This window comes from Lontra canadensis, unplaced genomic scaffold (assembly GCF_010015895.1).
Source record: "Lontra canadensis isolate GAN:19392208 unplaced genomic scaffold, GSC_riverotter_1.0 scaffold72, whole genome shotgun sequence".
NCBI classification, from domain to species: domain Eukaryota; kingdom Metazoa; phylum Chordata; class Mammalia; order Carnivora; family Mustelidae; genus Lontra; species Lontra canadensis.
The window spans coordinates 5,852,974-5,873,047 of NW_022631066.1; the positions used below are offsets into that span (position 1 = coordinate 5,852,974).

At 37.3% G+C, this 20,074-nt stretch overlaps 1 protein-coding gene across 1 annotated transcript in view; it reads right to left on the reverse strand.

Annotated features, from left to right (window-relative positions):
* Positions 1 to 20,074, reverse strand: part of MALRD1 (MAM and LDL receptor class A domain containing 1) — a 736,704-nt gene that overhangs the window by 631,643 nt on the left and 84,987 nt on the right. The window contains exons 11-12 of the mRNA XM_032880867.1: positions 15,356 to 15,502; positions 6,811 to 6,908 (exon numbers count right to left, since the gene is read on the reverse strand). Of these exons, the coding sequence (XP_032736758.1) occupies positions 6,811 to 6,908; positions 15,356 to 15,502 (245 nt within the window). The remainder of the gene's footprint in view (positions 1 to 6,810; positions 6,909 to 15,355; positions 15,503 to 20,074) is intronic.

Below are 20,074 nucleotides of genomic sequence, written 5' to 3' on the forward strand. Positions count from 1 at the left end.
TAACAAGGCAGGAAACAGCAAGTGTTGGGACAGGATGTGGACAAAGGGGAACCCTCTTACATTTTGGTGGGAATGTAAGTTGGTGCAGCCACTTTGGAAAACACTATGGAGGTTCCGCAAAGAATTAAAAATGGAGCTACCCTATGACCCGGCAACTACACTACTTGGTATTTACCCCAAAGACACAGATGCAGTGAAAAGAAGGCCATATGTATCCCAAAGTTCATAGCAGCAATGTTCAAAAGAGCCAAACTGTGGAAAGAATTGAGATGCCCTTCAACAGACGAATGGATAAAGAAAATGTGGTCCATATATACAATGGGATATTACTTGGTCATCAGAAAGGATGAACACCCAACTTTTGCATCAACATGGATGGGATTGGAGGAGATTATGCTGAGTGAAATAAGTCAAGCAGAGAGAGTCAATTATCATATGGTTTCACTTACTTGTGGAACATAAGGAATAACAAGGAAGACATTAGGAGAAGGAAATGAAAAGGGAATTCGGGGAAATTGGAAGGGGAGACGAACCATGAGAGATTGTGGACTCTGAGAAACAAACTGAGGGTGAGCCTTGTGGTGAGTATTAAGGAGGGCAGGTATTGCATGGAGCACTGGGTATTGTGCATAAACAATGAATCTTGAAACACCGCATCAAATACTAAGAACATATTTTATGGTGACTAATGTAACACAATCAATCAATAACACAATTAATTAATAGATTTTAGAGAGAGTGTGAGCAGGAGGTAGGGCACAGAGAAAGGGAGAGGATCTCAAGTAGACTCCCCACTGAGCATGGAGACCAACAAAGGGTTTGATTTCATGACCCTGAGATCATGACCTGAGCCAGAATCAAGAGTCAGACACTTAACTGGCTGAGCCACCCAGGCACCCGTGAAGTCAAATAATTTTTTAGATGCACTTTTAAAACGTTGTCTAGCTTAAAAGAGCAAACATCCTCTGTTCCAATGTGGCACACGTTCTTTTAGTCTATCTATTTAACTGGCACCACTTCATCAAAAAAATTCTGTCCGCTTCATTTTAGACTTTACTAACACGCTCCCCTAAACTCTGATAAGCAAGACAGGTAATTGAGGAATGAAAAGTCTAATGGAAGTGTCTGATTAGATCCTATGGGAAGGGATTATTTAGGTTCCTCAACCAGAATTAAATGTTAGATCCCTGCTAGAGTTTCAGCACGTTCCAAGCTTGTAAATATGCAAACCAGAGCTTTAACCTTAGTAGTACAAGAGGTACACAAGCCCCATCAGACTATCAAGCTGTCAAACTGTCATTCAGTACATCACCAGTGTTAATGTATTTTAATAGTGTATTAAGAGTAAATACCAATGGGATCCATATTAAATAGGCTCAGAGCTTAAGATTTATATTTAATTTACTGCGTTAGCAGAGTTGGCATCGTAGACCATTAAGAGCTCTTCAGCTTAGCTGTTTTCAAATTTAATATTGGTAAGGGTGAACTCACTGAACAAAGTCACTAACACAGCTGTGGTTTCACAGAGACTCTCATCAAGTGTGCAACCTCTGCAGCTCTCGAACTGCCGCACACCAGAGAACGCGAAGCCAGGAACCCAAGCACATGAGGTGTGTCAAGAATTCCTCACAGAGTCTGTTAAAGCAGTTTGTGTTTAATAGGTTTTCAGTTAATAGGTGTTTCTTAAAAAAGAAGAAGGGAGCGATGAGAGGGACTATTAGCATCAGCCCTGAGAGTGAACACCTGTAAACTCTCCCAGAGAGCATGAAGGAAGGCTGCTCCGGGTCAGAAAAGGTACAAAGTATTAGGTGTCTTTAGGGACTACAGAGTTTTTGGGGGGAGAATGAAATGAAAAGGGAACAATTAACTATAATGTGTATAGTGGCAAAGGTATGATAATCGTGTAGCTATTTACATGTAAATTAATTAAAATGAAAGCAAATGAAAAATCCAGTTCCTCAATTATACTCATCACACATTAAGTGCTCAAAAGCTATATGCAGTTAGTGGCTACCATATTGGACACAGCAGAGAAAAACTTCCATTATCACAGAAAATTCTATTACACAGAACTATAAAACAGGTATGTTAACATTACACCAACCATTTAAATTGTATTTACCACTTACCAGTCAAAAGGAAATTATTTTTGCGATTCATGCCTGATTCATTAAAAAGTAGCCAGATCAATGTTAATATTAAAGGCTTGGTGTTATTTCTTTTGGTTTTTCACTAAGACACGTTTTATACAGACAATGAATTATTGTATCAAAACAATGTTGTGTGGTTAAAAAAGCTTCCCACAAAGCAGATACTTTAATTGCAAATTGAGAGAAAAAGAAAATGAAGCTTAGACTATTCTATTAGTTTAAACTGTATTTTCTGACTCCATTTTTTTTTTTTTTTTTTTTTTTTTAAACACCCAATCAGGGCTCCTGGATGGCTCAGTTAAGCATCTGCCTTCAGCTCAGGTCATGATCCCAGGGTCCTGGGATCAAGCCCTGTATCAGGTTCCTTGCTCAGCGGGGAGTCTGCTTCTATATCTCCTTCTCCCTCTCCCTCTGTGCTCTCCCTAAATAAAACCTTTACAAAATAAAAATAAAAAATAAAATACTCAATAATTCATTTTTATTACAGAAGGACAGCTTTTCAGGTGATATACTAATAGTTCTGAGTACAGGTGAATAGCCTGGAAAGCGTGATGGCCCTGGTCACACCACTTGCCTTTCTGTTCCTACATCGCCCCATGACGTGGCCCAGAGGAGCGAGAGCCCAGGTCTACAAAGGAGTAATTAGGCTCTCTGATACTTAACTCTGTGAATGACCTTCCAGGGCATTATTTACAAGTTGAAAATAATTTCTTCCTATTTCTATTTCATTCGATGTTGGTCTGTGTCCAGCTGCAACTCTAACTCTTCAGAGGTTCTGTATCTTTCCTCTACTTTCCTACAGTCCTTTTTCCAACTGCTCCCCTATCTCAGAACTGCTTGGCCAGATCTTCAAGCTCTTTCTCAGCTGTATTCCAAATGCTCAGCTACTTCTGTTTTTTCTGCCTCACAAAGGACCCTGTCTAGTATGTGCAACACCTGTTTTATCTTCAAGATGTAGAAAAAAATAGTTTAAAAAAAGAGAGAGAAAAGATGATATATATGTAGCTCCTCAAAATTCAGCTGGGACTAAGTCCATGTTGAGTGGGGATCATTCATCACACACACCCTCCACATTACCATAGTGATTTCTCTAATCCTAGTCATAATTATGTGTTTGCCTGTCTATTCTTCATCTGAATAAGCTTAATTAGAAGTTTCAAATCTTCAGTAAAATATGTTATTTCCATTTAAATGATTAGCCTCCATGTGTTTTGCTCAAGCGCAGGTGGAGAGGGTACCAGCTCAGCCTTTCCCCCTTACACTGTTGCTTCCTCTAGAATCCATGCCTACTTTAATGTCTATGCTTGGATTGAGCAAAACAATCAGAGGACAAAGTGTGACTGCACCATTGCAAGCCCCACTCCATCATTTTTTGTTTGTTTTTCTTTTTTTCTTTTTTTTTTTACTAAATTTCTCATTGACATGAGTTCACTTGGGGAACATTATAAGACATGGCCTTTCAAAATTCGTTGAGAGAATTGTTTTAAGTAGATTATTATTGTTATCCTGTACCCACTCTCTCAGAGCACTTTAACACTGAATTGCCATCAGAATCCCTAAAATCGACATTTCATTAGGACAAACATACTTCGGTTGTCCCTATTGTATTCTCAGCATTGCGGGCTGTGATCAACACAGAGCAGGTAAGCAGTATGTGTGTGCCAAATCAGAGCAAGAATGTTTACATTGTTATCACTGTATGCACTCAGGAGAGAATTCTCACAAGAACTATTTTTGCTTTTTTTTCTTATTTTTACTGCCTTAGATCTAAACCAAATGATGATTCATCCATCTCTACTGGTTGCTGGAAAAGTTACTTCAAATGTGTAGCCTGGCTCTAATAAGCTTCATTTGTAGAACCAACCCATCTCTTGCTTCATCTATCTTTTCCCTGATAACCTCATTCACTTTTTAAAAAATTTTATGATTTTTTTAAATTAAAGACTATTAAAACAAGTGCAAAGCAAGATGGGAATATGTTTTTAAAGTAGACAAGTATGCAAACCAGCTTCGAAAACAGGAGCTTTGTAATATCAATCTTCCTGTCTTTAATTAATCGTGAAGCCCCAAAAGTAATTTTATATAGTAACTCAAATAGAAGAACTCAGAAAGTATTAATACCTACCATAAATCTCCTTCATATTTGATATTTCCTCGTTAATTCACAACAGTAACAGCATTTCAACACAAATAAGAAATAGTAGCTTCTGGCTCCCATGTGTTCTGTTTGTCCTATCTCCTGGCTATTCCATGGAAAAATGCCAAGTTTCCAACAGTGACTGAAGGGACTTTTGAAGTCTTTAAAGTCCGCATCTTAAGCAAGGAGTGGGTGTAAGAAAGTTTGCACGTGTTGATGCCATGTGCTGGCTATACATAAGGCACAAGATAATTCATGCAAAATGACTCTACTAGCCTGTTGTTAGAAAAGGAGACTCAAAAGAAAGCTTCCCGGTTTTAAAGTTTAAAAAAAAAAAAAAAAGGTTCTGAAATGCATTAGCTTCATATGATTATGTAGGGAAAAAATGTAATTTCATAAAATGAAGACTTTAATCATATCAAAGCACACAACTTCGGTATGGCCCTGTCTAACTTCACCATTTTATAATGACTAACATCTGCTATTCCACAAATATAAATATTATCAATATGTTCCAATTAGGAAGATTGGCTGAACTTCTGATAACTCAAGAAGAATTTGGTTTGTTTATTCCATAACTTTTATGAAAGAAAGTATCACACAGTACCGCAGACTTGTAAAAAAGTAATACTATATTCTTAGAATACCCTTTTGGGAAAGACATTAAGCTATGTGTATCTCAGACTATAGACAACCTTCTCTAGCTGTCTAGTTCCACTTCCTAGACCAAAAAGTATTATAAAGTAACCCAAATATCCATCCTTCTAACTCAAAAGTACTAACATTCAAGCAGATACAGATAAAGGGGGGGGGGGGAACAAACCTCTTCTAGCAGTCTGGAATGGCTCCCTGAAACACTCTTACTTTTCTAAAAAGCAAGACAAACCACTAACTCAGCATTCGAGGCCTTAGGAGATTGAGTACTGGTTCTGAGAAATAAATCAGCAAGTGTCCAAACTGTCCATGGCTTTCGCTGAGGCCCCACAAGCGCTAAACTCCTAAGCGACCACAGAGAAAAATGCCTCCAAGTGGAAACAACCATCTGTTGAAACAAAATCCCAATGATCACAGATTAATGGCTACCAGCACACATCAATGGAAAATGTGGATAATCTTTCAAAAGAAAAAATGTATATGATTTCTCACTGAATCTCAGGAATTTCAATAAGCTCTTAATGTTTGCTTTCAGACCCCTGTAGAACAAGTAGAATGAATACATTTTATTGTTTAGTATCCAATGCCTTATGTACGTAACAACGGTGATCCCATCCCTTTGGTGTATGACCTTGAATTAAGGCTAAGTAAGCTTGTAAAGTACTTTTACAGAGCGAGTAAATGCCTCAGGAGTTCTCAAAAAAAAAAAAAAAAAATCTGTATCTATCACACGGGATGTAATTGAAACAAAGCGAAGGTAGAATGCATGTGAGCCAAGTGGAAGTGGAGTCCAGGCAGTTATTTTACATGTAATCCCCACAGAGAAATGGGCAGGAAATAACAAGGGAAAAAAACGAGAGAGAGGACAATCCATTAAGAGATCTGAGCACTCCCATTCAGATGTATATCAAGCTGAACACATAATGAGATTTATTCCTCTGAACAATATGTAATTTGTCAGCAGGAAAGCCTGAATAAACTGCTGTACCCCCACATTTACAGAAGATGAATTTGGTGTGCAGCGGTATCGATCTGCACTGTCTTCTGATAACTAAAGAAATTAAACTGCAATCCTGAGGGCCTGGTGGCTTGCTGGAATGCTCAAAAGGATAGAAAACAAGGCAAGCTGAACAGAAACATCTAAGTGTAGGTGTTAGTTCTACGGAAAATAAAGGAATTCTGTTTAGTGAGCACCTACTATGTTCCAGATACTTTGTCAGATAATCCTGACAGCCAGCTGAAAAAAGGTACTCTAATATTACACTTCCAGTGTGGACACGGAGTCTCGAAGAGAGTATAGAGTCTGTGGCAGAACAGAGATCGGAACCAGGTCTGTTGGACTCTGAAGTCCTTCTCTGCTTTTTTCTCTCTCTCGCTGTTGAAATGGACTGAGCACGTATCGCCTGCTCTAGGTTTACTCGGCATACAAAGACTAACTGAAGAAATAAAATTTCAGAAAATGTCATTTTTTTCTGCACACAGTTCTTTCTCTTTATTTGCCCTTTCATCTTCCTTTCAGCAAGCACTTGTTTGGCTTATTTTATTTTACTCAATTAACACTGTTGGCCAAAACAATCAGCAGCTTTGGCAACATGTATCCACAGCTTTGGATTACTGGAAGGACTATTTGGAAAGAATACAAAATGAAAGAAATATTCTTTAATAGGCCCCACAAAAGAACCATTTAAGTTATAGGCTGCAAATGGTCTTTTGGAAGGACATGACATTTCGTGTTGATAGTCTGTATAAATCTCTCAGTTCATCATGAAAATGGCAGTAAAACATAGCAGTCATTTACTGGCCCAAGTAACCCACACCTAACAGTTTACAACCACAGAATGGCTGCTGGAAGTTCCAGTAACTGGTTACCTGACATGGGGTAGAGGCAGTGAGGGCTTTTGTAAGAACAAGACTTCCAAGCTTGGCCACTCTTGGAGATTGATGGGAACGGAAATAAATGAATGAGCCTACGAAATAAATAAATAAATTTGTAAAAATCACATGGATACAAATTCTGTTATACATTTAGCAGTCCTTTGCTCTAACATCTTATCCTTGCAGACAATCAACTGTCAATCACATCAAGAAAATTACATGTTTTACTTATTTACCATTGAATTCAATAAATGACCAAGTTTTTTCATGTGGATAACATTAAGTATCTAAGATAAAATCCAACTGATAAAAACAAGCTCTTGATCTAAATCCCCTAAACGAATAGGTTTATTGTCTTAACTTGGGTCATAATTAGAATCTGTAATCAAATTAAACGAAGCTTCTAAGCTTACAATTAGATAGTCAACATGTCCTTACGAAATTCTCACGAGAGCATTATTTTTAAGTTTCTTCACAAAGGACTGAAAGATGCGAGCCTGTGGAATGAGCTGCGTTTCTCTTGGGGCTTACATGTTTGACATTGTTGTCTGTGCTAGTGGGGATGAAAGCTTAATTAAAGATCTAATCTGAGCATTAACAAAATAACTGCTTTTAGATTTTAACTCCAAGGATGCGCTCATGGCAAACATACAGGGGGATAACATCTTTTAGCAGTTGAAAAGATCACACATTCGGAACTGCTGTCAGGGGTGGCTTCCTCAAATACTGAAAATTCACAAGGAAGGCTATGCAGAACAATGTCAAGGTCTGATCCTGCCCTTTGATAATCACAAAGTGATGGGCAACTTGGAAAGCAGACAATTTTGACTGAAAAATACCATTTTCAGAAGGTGATTTTCCTAGATATTGGTCAATGCTGACTACACGGAAAGGATTTCAGAATTAAACTGTATTATTTTATAGCTACCGCCACATGTTTAACCGAACTACCAAGGTTGCAAATCAGCAGTATCATCTCTGAATGAGAAAAACAGAACCAGTTTATACGGACTTTTTTTTTTCTTTTTTTAAATATGGGGTTTGAACTCATAACCCTGAGACCAAGAGTCACATGCTCTACTGACGAGCCAGCCAAGCTCCTCTATATGGGCTTTAATATCCCAAAACCAACAGGGAAGAATAAAAGCTATTATTCCCTAACTTCAAACCAAGAGTGATAGAAACTATCTAAGCTCATTAAATTCTGTTTCACCTATAAAGGAATAGCACAGGAAAAGAGGATTTTGAAAAAATTGTTTCAGCTTAAAAATTCAAAGGTTCAACTAAAATTCACTTGAATACTTTTAAAAAGACTAATCAAAATTCTACAAATTAACAAATATTCAAGGATCCTAGTGCCCTGATCATTTAAAAACAGTATGTACAATTTCAAACAAGCAGTCAATAAAGGATGGGACATATAAACTAAAACTCCAAATTCTAAAAGCAGTAAAGGTTTGAATAAATTGGGTATACCACAAAAATGACTACAAAAGTGACTTTAAAAAATCTACTGCACATATATGGCAAAACAGTTGAGTTTTATTTAATTTTTAAGGAATACTTGTAACATTATTCAAGGGATCTTGAGTCTTAAAGAATATGAAGAACTCCTTGACTCAGATATCTCCCTGCCAGATATCTCTAACTTATAAGTTACAGAAATAGGAAAATAAAAAATAAACTGCAATGTCACTCATGATCATAAATACAAAATTCTAATTAAAAAGTTATCAATTATATTTGAAAATCCTTATCAAAAAAATTGTATGTCCTGACCAAACTGAGCTTTCCGTGAATGGAAGCTGAGTTTAATTTAGCTGCTCTATCAACACAGTCAATCAGATCAACAAATTAAAGGGTAGAGTCAGACTCGGATCAACAAATATTGAGAAGACTGTGGAAAAAATAGCCATTGACAATTAAAAAAACTTAAAAAAATATTAAAAGTAAATAATTAAATGCAGACCAATGATCAACCCCAAAACAAATACCCTAAATGGCAAACAACAAAGCTACTTTAATTAAAATGAGAAACTAGAGATTTCTATCACTATTAATCACAGATAATATTAATTACCTTAGACTAACATTATCTTATAGGCCTAGTGAATGTGAGTCAAGAAAATAACATACTTAGCAAATATAATAGAAAATAGAAATACAGTTCTCATGTTTTGCCAATAATATTACCATAAAAGTAGAAACTCCCAAGGCTTCTATTGTTAAATAATGATAAGTATTAATAAGAAAATCTGATAAGGTAAATGGAAACAAAGAAATGTGATTAAGTTTTTTTTCTTAACTTTAGCAATAAAACCCTAGATACAGAAATGGTTAGAGATATCCTCTTCACAATTACATTAATACAAAATATGTAGGAGTAAAACAGAAAGAGATAACATGTTTTTAGATGAAAAGATATTGTAAAAATATTAATTTAGTGAAAATCTGAAAGCTAAATAAAATCCTAAGAGAACTTTAATAGTTAGAAAAATAAATAATAAAAACAAATAACACAGACTTAATATTTATAAGTGCGGGGTAAAGAGAATCTGAACTCTGAGCCTAGACCCAAAGACTTCTAGAAAAATGTCTCTGGATTTACCTTCTTATAAGTTTGCTGTGCAGAATGTACTTAGTTAAGAGAACTATGGAATTATAATATATCAAGGAGATGGTTCCTGGTAAGCTGAGTTGTTCATATTGCAAAACTCCACAAACCCTAGAGGGGCTAACACAGTATCAGAATTTATGACTAACACAGTATAAGAATTAAAGAAAGAGGGGGTCAGCTTCCATGTATTAAACTGTCCATAAGCCTCAACCTCATCATTTATGAAGCATGCACCTGCTTTTAATGCAATGGTCTAGAAGGGACTCCTTACATGATGTGAAAACACTAGAGATCAGACTTTATAATGAATACAGATAATCATAAGCCAGTATCATACAGAATAAAAATACCATAAATATCATAAAACAGTTATTATATAGAATAAAAAATCATGTATACAATAACCAAAACCAACCAAATGAGATCTGGCTCATGAATGCGAAGGTGGTTTAATATTTGAAAAATTCCCCTTATGAACAAACAAAAAATATGATGATCATATGATTATCATGATACTAAAAAAATCTGACAAATTTTAACATAGACTCATATACACACACACACAAGGAAAACCACATTATGAATAGAAGGGAACATCTTTACCTAATAAGGCAAACAATCTTTCAGCAAATACAGCACTTAAGTTTGAATTATTGACAGTTTTCTTCTGAAATAAGAACAAGAGAAGTATAGAAGCTATCACCAGCTATATTCAACATTTTTCCAGATTTACTAGCCAGTATAATGAAACAAAGAAAACAGAAGGCTTAAGATTTAGAAATAAGGAAATAAAATTGTCATTATTGAAGAGAAAATAATTGGGAACCTAGAAAATTGTGTGTGTGTGTGTGTGTGTACTTGCTATAATAAATAAAATCAGCAAGGTCACTGGATACAAAGTCAATATTTAAAAATATAATTGCATTGGGCGCCTGGGTGGCTCAGTGGGTTAAGCCGCTGCCTTCGGCTCAGGTCGTGATCTCAGGGTCCTGGGATCAAGTCCCGCATCGGGCTCTCTGCTTGGCAGGGAGCCTGCTTCCCTCCCTCTCTCTCTCTCTCTCTCTGCCTGCCTCTATGTCTGCTTGTGATCTCTCTCTGTCAAATCAATAAATAAAATCTTTAAAAATAAAAAAAAAATAAAAAAATATAATTGCATTTCTACACACCAGCAACACACAAAAGTATTTAAAATATAACTTAAAATAGTTGTAAACATATAAAAACCTAAAAAATTTGCAAAATATTTTTAAATCTATATGCTAAAAGGTTCAGAATATTATTTAGAGAACTTAAAGATGATTTAAGTAAACTGAGAAATTAGAAACATTTGAAAAGATCATTTTTCAATAAAGTACAAATAAAGGCTACAAGTAAGCAATCATTTTACCCACAGATTAGAAGAATTTAAGAGAATATAATGCCTTTGCTGACAAATGGGGGGTGGAAAGCACTCTTATTTTCCTAATGGAATTTTAAGTATTAAGATTTGGGGGGAATGTACATCTTTCTGTAAAAATACAGTTGTCTCACTCATAATTATTTATTGCATAGAACTGAAAGCATCCTATATAAGAAAATGTATGAAAGAATGGATTTTGCAGCATTATCTGATATTGCCATGATATTTTGGCATATCTGGATGAAATAAATGAAGCAAACTAACAAAAAATTAGGCTTCTTCTACTTCTTGGCAAGGTTGTGATCAGGGACAAGATTTAGTCTTCCTGAACTAGCAAACACACACACACACACAATGCATTAGACAGTGGTTTATGTAGGACAATGAGAATATAAGATCATTGGATAATGATCTCTAAGAGAGGGAAAACAAATGCATTAAGGCATACAACTTCCCCAGTTTACTGCCTACAGAGTTTCTAGCTGCCACATAAGAAGGCAGTGGTCTCTTTAAACTGAGAAGATAGAGATGCTACTAAGCGCTCCTCAAGTTCAGAAGGCAGCATTCCAGGAGGACAGTGCTGCAAAGGCAGAGTTCCAGAGATCTGCAGTCTTCTCCTCCCATAAATCTTCACTCGAGGACTGAGGTTGGACCTTAAACTTCTGAAACGGGCCACTTCCTGATCGGAGGTCACAGTGGGCAGAAATAGTATGCTCTTGCACTCATCACCAGAATGAAAAAAATTAATTGTACAGAGGGACTGGACAGAGTACACAAGTCAAATGAAAATCTATGTCCAAACAAAGGCCCGTATGCTAATTTTACAGAATATCTGTAAACACCATTTAGAGAGAGCCCAAATACCCTTCAGCTGATCAGAGATCACAAACTGTGCTTCATCCGTGCAATGGAATACTACTCAGCAGTTAAAAAAACAACAACAAAAAAACAGACATTTCCACTGCAATCAACAACGTGCTGAATCTCAAATCCATTCAGCTAACTGAAAGAGGACAGACTCCAAAGGCTACATACTATAGGATCCTATTTATAGGACATTGTGGAAAAGGCAAAACTATAGGGACAGAAATCAGATCAGTGGATACCGGTACCTGGGAATGAGATGGGTACTGACTACAAAGCGGTATAGAATCGGGGGAGAATGGAACGCTTATATCCTGAGTTTTCTGATGGTTACAGAATTATATACATTTGTGAACTGTGAACTCAGTGAACTGTACACCAAAAAGGCTGAATTTTATTGCATTTAAATTATACTTTAATAGATGGGCAGCCACCTGGGAAACCTGGCTGGGTTGCCGTGGAAGGCAGGGTCCCTGATACCGGAGACAGCACCGTCGTTCCTGTAATGCCCCTCCCATAATAAACCCTTGCGAGTGGCCATACTGCTAATAAATATGTATGTTTGCCCATATATGTATATATACATGTGTGCCTATACACATGTATGTGTGTGTATATATGTATGTATGAATATATATTTAACAGAAAAAATAAAATTCAAAATGACTATAATTGATGACTTGGAGGAATTGCCATGAGCTATCTTTAGTAAAGTAAGATATAGTAGTTACAATAGGATGTCATTTTTCAGTGAAATAAATTGTCATCAGAATACTTACAATTTTGAATGTATGCATATCCATTACGTACACATATGTGTACATGAGCATAAATAAGAATGGATAAACATGAGTTGTCTGTTTGGAGGTTTCATAAGGTAACAACTAGGAACTGGAAAATAAAAACCAAGCAAAGAAGGGAGGTAGGAAAATCAAGGTTTTATCACAAAAAGAAAAGCTACATAATGTCAAGCCATTCATCTTTTATGTAAAATTACATATGGGAATGTGCATATATGAGGAAAAATACTAGAAATTAAACAGTTTTCTCAAGCACTGTAATCTGCAAACACAAAGGTCTAAGAACATAATAGGCTGGAGGTAAGCATACGGTCTTAGATGTGGGAGCCGGGAGGCTGAGCCTGCTGCCTTCTCCCAGAAACTTCCACTTCACTTCTCCTAGGTCTTCCTGGTACGATTTTTCCTCCTCCTCATTTGTGATGTAAGACCACTAGCGATCACCTTAAAGTCAGAATGACAATCACAGGTAAAGAAGGACAGACTTAATGGCAGAGGGACTCCTTGATGTGCCCTTTCCAGAGAGACTTGCTGCAATTTCTTTGCTGCGCTCACTTCCAATTGTAACAGTTGCCTCCGGTTCTATCGGTTTATTGTTATCTGTGAGCATTGTTTAGATCACAGAAAAAGAAAAATGGGTCCTTCAATATTTAACAAAAGAGAACTTTTAGAATCTCTTTTTGGCATAAATCATAATTAAGTGGTAATTACATGCTGTCTGAAGATTACTAATAAATGTTTTCTTATTATCACAGCCCTGGTGGTATCCCTAGTTTTCTTACTAGAACGAACAGACAACAGACAGTCACATTTAGTGGGCTTTTACCATATTAAAAGCCTTAACAGGTATTACTTCATTTAATCCTCATAATAATTTTACGTGAAAGATATTTTGATTTTACCTATTTTCCAGCTGAAAAAAAAAAATGGGGCACAAAGGCATTTAACGAATTTGTGCAGTGTCAACAACATCCTGACTTACCCCTGGGCAAACAGGGATCTCTGCCACCCTGCTCTCAAAGAGGTCACCCAAGGCCACCCCACGCACCATGTGAGCGGCTTATGAGTAGAAAAGTAGAAAAGCGCCATTTCATACATGGCAAAGCTCCACGCCTCCCGAAACAGCAAGCCCATCTCCCCCAGAGAACCAGGCACAGAGCCAAACTGAACAAACCAACAGGCGAGCCCCCAATAAGATGGCCAGAGGTCTCAGTATGTCTCGCCCTTCCCAGATCTTAGAGCTTCCCAACTACAACCTCTATCTACCCTCCACCCACAGCCATGACACGTTCCAGCCTCTGAACCACCATGGAGCTTCCTTTAAAGGGTAATCAACAAGCCACTTAGTGTTACAGAAAAGTGTTGCATCTCAGCCTTTTGGAATAAAACTAATGGGTCACGTGCTTTCATAGAATGGTTACCATGGGCCTCCAGAGAGATTTCAAATTCCTAAGCACTCCATAACCCCGCTCTTTCCTTGGCTGCTTCATCTTTTCTATACTCTGCCCAGACATACACATCATTCAGCTGGAACCACCTACATCTCTCCCATCCTCTTCCAGGATATTCCATCAGTTAGAACACCTCCCTTGACACCTCTCCTTACTTCAGCTTTTCTGGCAACTCTCCCTTCAGTGCTCAGTTCTGGAGTCACCTCCTCCAGGAAGGCCTCTTGATTCCACTGAGTCACTCTCCATCTCGTATAAAACATTTATTATATCTTAGTGCAAATCTTCACCTATTGGCTTCAGTCACTAGACTTCAGACCACCCCAGAGGCAGGGAGCATGGCTTCCATCTGCGTACCGCAGGGGTAGTACAGGATATGTACTCAGACAATGGTTTTAGAACAGAAAAAGAAACCTTATATGAGCTTGAAGAAAATGGGCAATTAACTTATACCTCCCATCATTAGTCCTGTTTCACACTTTAATCCTCCAGAATCTGAAAGAAAAAATAAGGTTCACTGGCATGAAAAGAAAAAGTAGGACCTTACTCCACTGTCAAATAAGCTGGGTTTATAGTTTTAGACAACAGAGGGATGGCTAGAGTCTCCCTCCCACCCCCTAATATGTTCCCCCACCAACTCCAGTTTCCAGTGGCTATAATTTAAAACATGGTCAACACTGGTAGCTCTGGCATACCTCTTCGGAAAATCAAAGGAGAAATAGATAATGTCCAAGGGGGTTATATGAGCTTAAAGAGGATCGACAGTGCAGTTGTGTTTTTATAAAGTTAATACGATATTCATGTACCTAGGCAATGTCGTGGACACAAACAAGGGAAAGTAGAACAAAACCCTTCTATTTTCCTTAGACATTCACAAATCCGGATTGAAATGCTATGTGTCATTTGACTGCTGTATTTTAAGAGTACATGGATAAATTTTAACGTCGGTTAAAAATACATGAGAAAGAAGATTGTTACAAAGACTTAAGAGTGATTAAACTACATTGAAGCATTTGTCGATTTATTTTATAGATAGCACTAAACCTCTGTTCTCTTTTCCAGAAAGATTAAACTATTTTTTTTTCTGTTTTGCAAAAATTGGATTGCTCTAAAAAGAAAGCAAGCCTATTGTACATGAGTTCTGGCAACTAAAGAAAATTATCAAGAGACTTCCCCTCTCACCATGCTTTCAGCCCAACCCTGTAAAAAATTAGACCTCAAAATGTTGGTTATTAAAACAGTATTATTTTCAGGAAACTCAAATATTGATGTTGATCAGGAGAGTTTCAAGCGAGACAAACCAGAGCTCTACGTATGTAGCCTATAGCTAGAAATGAAAACACAAAGGATCATCATTCTGCAACATGACAGAAAGGCAACCAATTTTTTTTTTTTTTAAAGGAAAATATCCTACCATGACTTGTGTTTGCTGTATGATCATCATCGGGAAGGTGGCTCTCTCCACTGGCCAATCCTTTCATGATTTCCCATTGCGAATCTTCTGTGAGAAATGGCTCCCAACCGCAGAACCCAGATTCAAAGTCACACGTGAGGGGATTTGCTGTTCCACATGGAAGACACGTGAGGAGAAATTAAGCAAGAAATTTAATTCCTGAAGCACTGACTTCACATGAGCCAATCAACCTTGGAGGGCAGAACAATCATCCCACTCTGTAATAAATGTCTTCTGATTCCCAAAACGGTTTTACTTTTCCCAGCCGCAAAGTTTTCCACGTGTTGTGTGAGGCATCGTCCTTCTATATTCTTCTAACTACGAGGGTGGGATGCTTCATCCTGGCTGGCCATCTCTGCTGTACTTAGCCATGCCCGGTGAAACTAGAGCTCTTCAAGGGACTAACCGATGCACTGGCCAAGACTAACAGGATTCACCTGCTGAGTTCATAGTTTTAAAAAGATCCATTTGAGAGGGGAATTGATTCTGGACACCTGAAGAGTTTGAGGTTGGCACCTTGGTATCCATTCTGATATGCTATTTTTAACAGTTTCTCAAAAATAAGTAAATAAATAAATAAAATGACTAGCCACTTTGGAAATGCAGGTAAATTAGAACATTTTGAACTTTGCTTTTGTTTCCCTCTTAAAACACAACTAAGAATTTGGGAAATACTTAAGTGTCTAAATTGATCACAAACCATAAGAGACAAATTGAGGGTTGCTGGGGGTTCGGGGCGTAGGGAGAGAGTGGTGGGGTTATGGACATTGGGGAACGTATGTGCTATGGTGAGTGCTGTGAAGTGTGTAAACCTGGCGATCCACAAACCTGTACCCCTGGGGTTAATAATACATTATATGTTAATAAAATTTTTAAAGGAAAAAAAAAATAAATTGATCACAAAAGAAACCAGTAAGGGGGAGCCTGGGTGGCTCAGTGGGTTAAAGCCTCTGCCTTCGGCTCAGGTCGTGATCCCAGGGTCCTGGGATCGAGCCCCGCATCGGGCTCTCTGCTCAGCAGGGAGCCTGCTTCCTACTCTCTCTCTCTCTGCCTGCCTCTCAGCCTCCTTGTGATCTGTCAAATAAATAAATAAAATCTTAAAAAAAAAATAAAAGAAACCAGTAAGGAAATTCCTCAAGAAGTTAAAAATCGAACTACTCTATGATCTAGCAATTGAACTACGAGGTATTTACCCAAGGGATATGAAATACTCATTTGAAGGGATACATGTACCTTGATGTTCATAGCAGCATTATCAACAACAGCCAAACTACAGAGAGAGCCCTAATGTCCATCAACTGATGAATGGAAAAAGAAGGGATGGTATATATGATGGAATATTACTCAGCCATAAAAAAGAATGAAATTTTGCCATTTGCAACAACGTGGATAGAGCTAGACAGTATAACGCAAAGCAAGTAAGTCCATCAGAGAAAGACAAGCACTGTATGATTTCACTCATACATAGAATTTAAGAAACAAAACAGATTAATATATGGGAGAGGGGAAAAAGAGAGGCAAACCTGGAAACAGACTTAACTACAAAGAACAGGGTTATGGGGGCGGGGGTGTTAAACAGATGATGGAGATTAAGGCGTGCACTTCTGATGAGCCCTGGGTGTTGTATGTAACTGAAGAGGCACTAAATTCTACACCTGAAACTAATTTAACACTGAACGGTGACTAGAATTTATATAAAAACTTGAAAAAAAATGAAATAACTTAAAAAAAAAAATAAGTTCTAGATTAAGTCAGTGTCTGGGGTTAGTTAGCCTCACAGAATCCTTACCAGCTTTGCCACCAAATTTGCGAGAAAAAAGGAGCAACATTGGGCCATAAACTAAAAATTCTAACAACAGGATTTGTGCTTTTGAGACATCAATTTTTATGTGCTTAAATTCCCTTTGGCTAAAATAAGAATCAGAGTATCAGACTATCTTAGATAACAGCTTGGGGAATAAATTAACGTAACATAAAAATTTATTTCTACATATTCCTTTCCATGCATAAGCTTTTTTATAATACCAGGTGAAGGGAGATGAAATAACTCTTGGTTAGAATACCCCCAAGGTTTTAACAAACCTGAAGTTTTAGCAAGCTCCCTAGGATCAGAACACTATTATCTTTAGTAATAAGAACAACAGACATGTTACCAGAAGCTCCCAGTACGTGTCAGGTTTTTTGGATATATTACCATTAGTCCTTTCAAATCCCAGCACAGTAAGGGTAATCATCCCCCAAAGAGAAAAGCTACTCTAGGCAACTTGTTTGTGGTAAATTTAGTAAATGGAACATCTAGGCTTTGGAATATCTGACACCAAAGCTTACATACTGTGAAGCCTCCCAAAACCAGAGATTCTATCACCTTAAAACTGCTCCTAATCATTATTTTCAACTTTCAATAATATGACCAAATCCAAGCATCTAAGGGGCTCAGTCATTTAAGCGTCGAACTCTTGATTTTGGCTCAGGTCATGACCTCTGAGTCATGAGATCGAGACCCATGTCAGGCTCAGAGTCGGCTTGAGCTTCTCTCTCTCCCTCTCTCCTCTGCACCTCCTCCAGATTGCTCGCTCTATAAATAATAAATATTTTTTAAATTAATAATATGACCAAATTGACCAGTATACTGCAAAAGCTCACTATATCTTAATAATCAAAGGATCTTCAGATTTCTATAAACAGGGATGCCTGGTTTCATGACCAGATAGTTCATCACTAACATGTCAACTTTTAAAATACTAAAGTGCACTATGAAGTAACACTACCACTTAAATTTTCTCTACATGGGAACATTTAGATCTCAGAGCTATGCTGATTTAGACAGTCATATAATGGATACATTATTTTTCCTTTATAAGCAAATACTGTATTCTCACTTAAATGGGTTTCCCCCAAAATAAACATGAGTTAAGTACAGTATAATAAGGAAAAGATGTTGTGTATCACCTAATGGTGAATCAATATGCAAGGAAATGCCACTCACCCATACACCTAACTGAAAATCTACTGCTTCTGGATGTGTTCTTCTTTACTCAGCTCTGCCTACAGGGTTCATACGATACTACTGACACTCCTCAAAGAAGAGTCTCTGTTTTTTGACATACACTTAAGCACCAATGATGAGCTGTGACGGTCTCCCCAGGAATCCGGAAAATCCTCTGGTCTAGTTCCTTGGTTCTCTATGAACCTTGCCACTTGTTAAGTGACCTCAGAATTCTTCTCAGTCAGTTGGTAGAGTCCAGAAATACACAAGACTCAAAGTACATATCTGACCACTGAAATTTGCTTAAAGGTTCCAAATTCTTGGTTTGGGACTTGGTCGGGGAACCCTTCCACCTACTTCCAAGGGTACCCTAATTCTTCCCCGGAAAACACTTTCCTGGAATAGAAAATCTTCTATGGGTAGGATAACCACATATCTGGGTTGCCACAATTTATGCCTGTTGTCCTAGCATAATAATGAATGCCTTCCCCCTCCCCCACTCAAGTGTCCCTGTTTGGCTAATCAATTCAATATTGTCCTGTTGCAGGCTATAAATTACATATTAGGGCACCTGGGTGGGTCAGTCAGTTAACCCTCTGACTCTTGGCTTCAGTTCTGGTTGTAACCTAAAGGTTGTGTGATCCAGCCCCATGTGGGACTCTGCGATTAGCGCAAGTCTACTTGAGATTTGTCTCTCTCTCAAACGGATAAATAAATCTTTTTTAAAAATTATGTATTAATACACAAAGGAAATAAATCTGTGCAAATAACAATCTTATTCACTGCAGGTGACCAATGAAGGAACAAGTAACCATCTTATTCCCCAAATAAGCAATGGTACAAAATGGCAGTAAGACTAGTAAGGGTGGATGGAAAGTACAATGTGACCCAAGCATCACCAAATTCTTCCACGGCTCTTCACAACTGTTCCTAGGTCACTGAACTGCAAAGATACAAAGATGTCAAGACAAAATAACTTTGGATTGTATAAATGCTGAAATGCGGCTTTAGGAGAAAAGTTGCTTTTTTCCATATCTGATGTTTCACCAGGTAAAATGTCAATCATTGCACTTTCTGCAAAACATGAAACACCCTGTCCTTTGAAAAATGAAAATTAGTCTTTAAAATTCATGACCCTAAAAATACATGAAAGTAAAATCAGGCAGTCATCTCTATAAAAATCTTGGAGAATGGCTCAGCTGTTTTTACCAATGACATTTACCCCAATATACTTCAAAGGACATTTTTTAAGCTAAGGATTCTAGAACTTAATTGTGCTATAAAATATAAATCAAATTTCAGTCACCAAATTTTAGGTTCTTATATTAAAATTTCCCTACATAATTCAATAAGTTTAAGGTGTAGTTATAAATATCTGAAGAAAACCGGGAGAACCAAACACATTCTAGACACTAATAAACGCTGTTAATACCATTTATGATAAATGCTAAATATTTATAAAGTCTTAAAAAATCATCTATTCATATTATAAGTAGAATGTATTCACTACAGTGAATTATTTGGTTGCTTTTATTTTAACTTTCTCTGATTGTAGAACACACTTCACTATTTCTAAACAGAGCATGAGAAATGCCACTGTTCATAATTTGAGTGAAATTTTGCTGAGTTCATCAGAGCAATATTTTAAAATTATGACAAAGCCTTCTCTTGCATATTTAACCACTGCAGCATAT